Raw genomic sequence first — 7215 nt, 5'->3', positions numbered from 1 at the left:
CAGTCCGTTTCTTTGCTGGCGAGGGGCCTTTAGCCCAATGCTGTTGGGTGTTTGGTTGTTTTCTGTCCTCTCTTTGCCGCTCTGGATGGCGGTAACACCCCCCCCCCCCTCGCTGATGCTTGAGAAGATAAGGGTTTGGTTTTAACATCGGACCCATTGAACATTTCTGTGGCTCTTCGCCAGGGCGGCTGGAGCAATGAGGCAGGTGGGTGGCTTGGAGAAAGCAGCGCCTGCAGCGTTGCTTTTATTGTGCTGGAGAAAAGAGGTATAATTACATGGTAGGATTTTACAGCCCCTTCCTAGGCCTTGGATTTCCTGCAGTTAAATTCATGCACTTGTGTGGTCATGACCAAACACATCCCTGTGGTCTACGCTCCTGTTACCGAAACCTATAATTTTCGGAGGATAAACATCCTGGTTTCAGGCTCACAAAGCCAGCCGGAGCTCCCAGGTAAGGGTTTGTGGTTCTTATAAGAGGGTCAGAATTCCTGCAGGAGACACTTAGAACTTCCAGCCCTGCAAGCCCAGGAGGGGAAGGCTCTAAAGCAAGAGGCTAACGGTGCCGATCCGCTTACAGATTGTCTTGCCTGGATCCCAGCAGAGAAGGTACCGTCAGGGCTGGAAATGGCTTTGCCTTGGGTTAATTTCTGGAGTTGCATGCATGAAACAACTCCAGAAGGGAACAGGGCTGAGGAGGGGTCGAGGCTGGGAGTCCTCTCCGTTGATGCTGGGCGGGAGAGCAGAGTGGAGATCAAGAGGCCAGGCGAGGTGCATTGCTCTCCACAGGGAAACAATCCCCCTGGGAATCAACTGTGGGAGCTGAGACTAGAACAGGGCTGGGAGAAGCGAAAAGCCGGGGAGGCGGGATTTCTGTCCTGCTCAGAACAATAATAAGTGGCCTTTCTCCAGCCACTTGACCCGAGAATCTCAAAGCTCTTTACAAACATGAGCTAGTTAATCCTCGCAGATCCCCAGGGCGGGAGGTGGGGGGAGCAATATACTCTCCCCCTTGTTATAAAGGGGGAAACTGAGGCACGGGGAGGGGCAGGGCCATGCCCACGGTCTCACAGGGAGTCGGTGGCAGAGCTAAGATCAGACCCTGGGAGTCCACATCGTTGATGCTCTCCCTCTTTCACGCCCGCATCATTCCTGGTTGAAAGGAGACAAACAAAGAGAGGGGCCGTTCTGCGGGCGCGAAGGAGGGAGAGGGAGCGAGGTCCTTGTCAGAGCATGTTGCTGCACAGCCCAGGAAGCCCAGGTTTGCTGGGGAACCGGTTCCCTTCGGCCTTGCCTAGGAGGCAAGTGTCCCTGTCCCCGCCCTGGTGCAGCTGGGCTCAGGTGTCCTTCCCCCCCCGTCACGCAGGGCCTGAGCCCAGGCTCTGCCGGCACTTGCACCCCGGGGAGCACCAGTGCGGCTGCCCCTGGCTGAGCACGTGTGTTCGTTTTCCTAGCACAGACAAGGCCTTTGTGAAGGGAGATTTGCTTCACAAGCGGTGGCGAGAACCACCAACATGCGGCAACCAGTCGCTCAGGTGGGTGAGGAGACGGCCGTCTGAGTCAGGCCTGAAGCGGGCTGCGGAGGGGGGCTAGGAGGAGCTGTGCTACTGGAAGCGCTGAGCTCCTGTCTACCACTAATGGTGGTTAAAAGTCCCAGAACATTGTTTGCAAGAGTCAGGGCAGGTAAGCCCAGGGGTCCTGGCCTGATTGCAATTTGGGTGATTGGATTTAGCCTCCAGGTGCTCCTGGCTGGTTCATGTGGCTCCAGGGCTACTCTTCCCTTCCTTTCCTGAACGTCAACGTAGTGCCAGTCTTTGCTGATAAACGGCTGGCGCGTTCCGCCCCAGAGGTGACTGCATTTCAGTGGGGAGCAAAGTTAAGAGTGTTGATGAAACAAACTGCTTTGCCGCTCCCCTGCCCCACCAGCACCTTCGCGCTAGTGCAGGAGGCTGTGGGAGCTTCCGTAATGCCAGGAGTTACCGGAGGTGGCGTTTGATTGACATACTCCCCACGCATGACAGCAGCAGGAGCAAAATCCTGGTTCCACTGAAGTCAATGGCAAAACCCCCATAGACTTCAGTAGGGCCAGGATTTCACCCTTAGTATCTAGGACAAGCTTCCCCTAGGGTTGTCCCATCTATTATTGCAGTCACGCCTGGAACCCCAGTCCCAGGCCAGGCCCCCCCTGCGCTAGGCACTGTACGTGCCTCACCTCTGACCTCTCGGGGGGGGAAGGGGCGGAGTCACTATTCTAGCCTTGCCTGCTCACCTGAGATTGCCAGCAGTGGGGGGCCTGGAGGGAGCCAGTTGTGGGGATGGGCACCAGGCTGGACTGAGGCCTCCCGACACATTTCACCCGACGGAGGTGACTTTGGGGCTGGTGCTCTAGGGAGGACAGTCCCATCTTCCCGCCCAGATTTAGCAGCTCCAGCAAACTGCAATTGTCCTCAGTGATGAGGCCTCCTCTTGCTCCTGCAGAGTCCCCGTCCCGGCTCCCGATGGACGTCCTGCTGCTCCTCGTCCTCGTGGCGTGGACGTGGCGCTCCCCTTCTCTGGCTGCTCCTTTCACCTACCAGCTGGCCCGGCTCAGCGCCCAGCGGAGCAGCTGCAAGCCCATCCCCAGCAGCATGACCCTCTGCCACGGGGTCGGGTACAATGAGATGCGTCTGCCCAACCTGCTGGGCCACGAGAGCATGAAGGAAGCTCTGCAGCAAGCTGCCTCCTGGGTGCCGCTGCTCACCAAGCAGTGCCACGGGGACACCAAGAAATTCCTGTGCTCCCTCTTCGCCCCCGTGTGCATCAGCGACCTGGAGGATCCCGTCTACCCTTGCAGGTCCCTCTGTGAGGCGGTGAGAGATGGCTGCACCCCTGTCATGGCTGCCTTTGGCTTCCCCTGGCCCGAGATGTTCAACTGCAGCAGGTTCCCTCGGGGGAACGAACTGTGCGTCCCGCTGGCCGGCCCGGACGACCGAGTCCAGCTCGCCAAGGAAGGTGAGGCCAAGCAGCCAGGCGGCACTCGGTGTTTAGCCCAGAGATCCTGGCAAAGGCACCAAAGGTTCAACGTCAGGTCATCACAATCAAGCTTTGGCTCCAGTTCAGGGTCGCTGGATGCCTGTTCCTATTTAACTGTGCGGCCTGCAGCTGTTTGCATGCTTGTGTATCACGTTACTGCCCCCACAAACGTTCAAGCATTTGATTAAGTCTCTCTCCAAACGCCAGGGGCCAGACAGAGCGCAGTGGCCTGGAAACGTAGCGCGTCTGTAAGAAATGCCCTGGTCTCTCGGTCTAGATATTTATATTGCCCTCGTCGCCAGAGTAGATGATAGATTTTAAGGTTAGCCGGGATCCAGTCTCAGCTCCTGCAGGCTATGGAATTTCATCCAGCGATTCCTGCAAAGGACCAAATGCCTTGCGGTGGAATGAGAGCTTAACTTGTAGGCGCGATGTGACGGCTCTGAGAATGGACCCCGTCCCTTGAAAAACGGTTCCAATGGTTAATGACCCTCACTGTTAAAAATCTGCGTCCCCTTTCCAGTTTGACCTTTGCTGACTTCAGCGTCCAACCGTTGGCTCTGTTGTAGCTTTGCTAGATTAAAGAGTCCTCCCGCATGGGCAGTCTTCTCCGCATGTAGGTGCTTATAGACCATGATCAACTAGGGGGACCAGACAGCAAATGTGAAAAATAGGGACAGGGGTGGGGGGGTAATAGGAGCCTATATAAGAAAAAAACCCAAAAATCAGGACTGTCCCTATAAAATCAGGACATCTGGTCACCCTATGATCAACTCACCCATCTACCTTCTCATTCCTCTTCTCCTCACATGGCCCTGGTCGGGGCTGGCGACTTTTATAGCCTTCTTCTAAAACTCCCGGTCATACGCCAGGCCAACGAGCATATCTCCTGGGCGAGCTGTACAGGTATTCTGGCCACACCTGACCCTCTGGTTTGAAATCGGAGTTTTCCTTCTCCTAAGTGAGCGGCCTGCCGAGGCTGAGAAGCCCACCTGTCCCTTATTTGAAATCCCCCAGGCCTTGCTGAGAGATGCCACCGATGGGTCTGCGACTGATCGTCACAGCTGTCCCGCATCTCAAGCGTCTCACTGCGAAGCTGGATAGACTTCGCTGGGAGGGGTGTTTTTCAGAGCATGACTCGTTCTTGGAGCTTTCCTCCCGACTCTGAACTCCAGTGTTTCCAGGCTTAATTCAGTGACGGGTGACCGATAAAAGGGAAAGCCTGGCTTCTTGATGCCAGTTTTTGTTTCTCTGGGATGTATAAGGAAGGCCTGAAAAGTGGCTTTTAAAAACGATTGATTTCTCGCTTTGTGTTTTACCTTAAAATATCAGGAACGTCAGTTCTGGTTTTGCCGGGAAAAGTCACTGAAGGGCTCAGGGAGGTGGCTTGTGAGCTTTCTCAAGCTGTGTCTGAAAGCCCCGAGGTGCTGGATCCGTAACAAAGAGAGGTTTCCTCCAAGTGTTTTCAGGCAGTTGAGACCCTTAGCTAGGGTGACCAGATGTCCTGTTTTTAAAGGGACAGTCCCGTGTTTTGGGACTTTTTCTTATATAGGCGCCTATTACCCCCCACCCCTTGTCCCGTTTTTTCGCAGTTGCTATCTGGGAACCCCACAATTAGGTGTTAGCAGAAGCGGGTTTACAATGGCACCAGTGGCGTCTGGCCCACACTCAGAAGGGGCCCCGGTGCCCAGACTGTGGCCACGCCCACTGCTCCGCCTGTGCTCTGCCCTGAGGCCCCGCCCCTGCCCGGCCTCTTCCCCCTGAGGTCCCGCCCCCCGCTCTCTCCTCTCCGCCCCTTCCCTGCCTCGCCCACCATTTGCTCGTCTCTACCCGCTCCCCCCCAACCGCTGCCTGCTCCTCTCTGCCTTCTCCTCCCCGTGTGAGCAGTGGGCGGGGCCTCAGGGGAAGAGGCCGAGCAGGGGTGGGGCCTTGGGGTAGAGTGTGGGGCGTGGCCACGGACCGGGCTGACAGGGCCCACAAAAGGTTCATCCAGCCCTGGTTGTTAGCGAAAACCAAAATAAAAAAAAAAGATTTACAAAATCTGAGTTAAAATCCCTTTGCATCTCCGTTAATCAGGTTGAATTGCACAGAGACCAGCTCTCCAGTCATCCATAGAGTCTTCCAGGAGAGGCAGATGTGATTTCTGCTCTATGTAAAACCAAAGAAACAGTCTTCAGCCCTGATCTGGGTTGTGCCGTCACAGACAGTTCCTTGCTCGCAGATCTCAATGCAGCTGTTTCTTTCCCTGCCAGACGCAGTGTGCGCAGCCTGTATCAGCCGAGGGCACAGCGAAAAGGAGTTCCTGGAAAACTTCTGCAGCCAAGATTTTGGTGAGTCGAAAATGTCAGGGCTCCCCCGCAGCTGTCAGCTGGAAAATCAGACTCGTCAGCTGAGAGGAGAGGGGGCTGCTGGGGGCGAGGGGCAAAAAACAACTTATCCCCTCCTGGAACAGACCAGTGTCCACCTAGAGCAGCAGCTGGTCCCCAGACTGGTCATCGTAAGGCAGGCATCCCTGCGATGTGCCTGATTCAGCATCTCCACCAGGGGTGGGGAAGAGCTCCTTCCTGATCCCTGCCCGTGGTCACGTTACGCCCAGAGGCACATGGGATAGTCGCTCCTCCTGGGCACCTCATGGCCTCAGGGCAGCTCTGCAAGCGGCCCCTCGCCTCAGTTTCCCGCTTGGACCCCAGTAACTTCAGTACAAGCCTGCCCTCCGGTCCATCACGGGTTATTAGCAGAAGGCAGTGACCAAAGTCCACAGCCAGCATCGTCCATGTCACCACCTGTGCATGTGGGCTTTAAAACCCGGCTTCCTCCTCCATCCTGGTGTCTCCCACCAGACCTGGACTCTTAACAGTCCACCTCTGCTGGGACAGCCACCCCAGTCCTTCCTTCTGGGGTACAGCCCCACTCTTCCCAGCGGGAAGCCCCACAGCTTCTCCACTGGGAGCCTCCCAGGGTTCCTCTGGCACCCAGCCCACCAGCAAGGAGACCCAGCGGGTAAGCCCCTCTGCTGCTCCCCTACCTCCAGCCTTCTCTGGCCCTTGGTTCCAGCTCTCCAGCTTAGAGCCAGCGGGCATCTCCGTCTGCCGCTCTCCTGCCTCCACCCTCTCCCAGGACCCACCTTCTGTCTCTAGCAGCTCTCTCTGAGGCCTCGTATAGCCCCAAGGTGCAGCCCTGCCCTCTTCATTAGCCCAGCTGGGCGCACACTGAGCCCTGCTTCATTAAATGGGCCAACTACAGTCGCCCTTATAGTTATATCCTAAGCTCATGTCACTGCAGAGTCAGACGCTCCTCTTAGTAACATCTAGTCCTTCTAAAATTCTCACTGCGCTGGCTGCCGCTGTACTTTCCTGCAGCAGCAAGTTCCACAGATGAGTTTTTGTCATTCCTTTGAGCCGTTTCCGTTTGGCCGAGCGCCCCCTTTGTTTCCCTGCATTCTGTTCAACACCCACTGACTCCCTCTCTCCCGCAGCCTTGAAAATGAGCATCAAAGCGCTGTCCAGCGCGGACGGAGACTTGAAAGTGACCCCGGAGCTCAAGAGCCGGACCCTCTACAAGCAGGGAGGCTGGTCGGAAGAAGAGCTGAAGAAGCCAGTCCTCTGGCTGACACACGGTGAGACCTGCGCCTGCGAAGAACTCCGCGGGCAGCAGGGGACCGTGGTCCTGGCCATGGGCCACAAGGCGGCCGGCCGCTTGGTCATCTCCTGGGTGAGGAGGTGGCAACGAGGGGAGAGGGAGCTGAAGAAATTCACCCGGGCGGTGCGGAAGATCCAGTGCTAAAGGGGAGGGACGCGGCTTTGCGCTGAGAACGTCTCCCTCCCGCACGTGCTGTGAATTCTTCCCACTCCAGCCGGAAAATGTATTATATTTAGCCAGGCTCTTACCGTGAAAACAGCACCCCCTCCCCCTAGTCACTGACAGACCCGTACGGCGTTCAGAGGGGATCCAGAAACTCAACCAGGAAGCAGCTGAATCAAGCACCCTCCGGAGGGTGTGTGCAGACCAAGGAGACCAGAGGCACAGACAAGCCAGCCCCCCACCTCAGGCCCATGCGGTTAGCTGTAGGGCAGGGGTGGCCAACCTGAGCCTGAGAAGGAGCCAGAATTTACCAATGTACATTGCCAAAGAGCTACAGTAATATGTCGGCAGCCCCCCATCAGTCCTCCCGCCCCACTCCCAGCGCCTCCCTCCCACTGGCAGCCC

The 7215-nt window shown here is 56.8% G+C and overlaps 1 protein-coding gene across 1 annotated transcript; it reads left to right on the top strand.

The window, feature by feature from the left end:
• Positions 1-345: 345 nt before the first annotated feature.
• LOC135895558 (secreted frizzled-related protein 2-like) lies at positions 346-6792 on the top strand. Its single transcript, XM_065423674.1, has 4 exons — positions 346-451; positions 2476-2988; positions 5262-5339; positions 6485-6792. Exons 1-4 carry the CDS (start codon positions 346-348, stop codon positions 6790-6792), a joined length of 1005 nt encoding a protein of 334 aa, XP_065279746.1.
• The last annotated feature ends 423 nt before the right edge of the window (positions 6793-7215 follow it).

This window comes from Emys orbicularis, chromosome 1 (genome assembly GCF_028017835.1).
Source record: "Emys orbicularis isolate rEmyOrb1 chromosome 1, rEmyOrb1.hap1, whole genome shotgun sequence".
In the NCBI taxonomy this organism is placed as follows: Eukaryota; Metazoa; Chordata; order Testudines; family Emydidae; genus Emys; species Emys orbicularis.
This window is presented reverse-complemented; position numbering and strand designations above follow the sequence as displayed.

What these genes read in the sequence shown, in the direction of transcription:
- LOC135895558 (XM_065423674.1), top strand. Translation starts at nt 346, where the DNA reads ATGACCAAACACATCCCTGTGGTCTACGCTCCTGTTACCGAAACCTAT. An exon ending in AAGCCAGCCGGAGCTCCCAG is followed by an intron (nt 452 to 2,475) that starts GTAAGGGTTTGT and finishes TTGCTCCTGCAG; the next exon opens with AGTCCCCGTCCCGGCTCCCG. An exon ending in AGTCCAGCTCGCCAAGGAAG is followed by an intron (nt 2,989 to 5,261) that starts GTGAGGCCAAGC and finishes TTTCCCTGCCAG; the next exon opens with ACGCAGTGTGCGCAGCCTGT.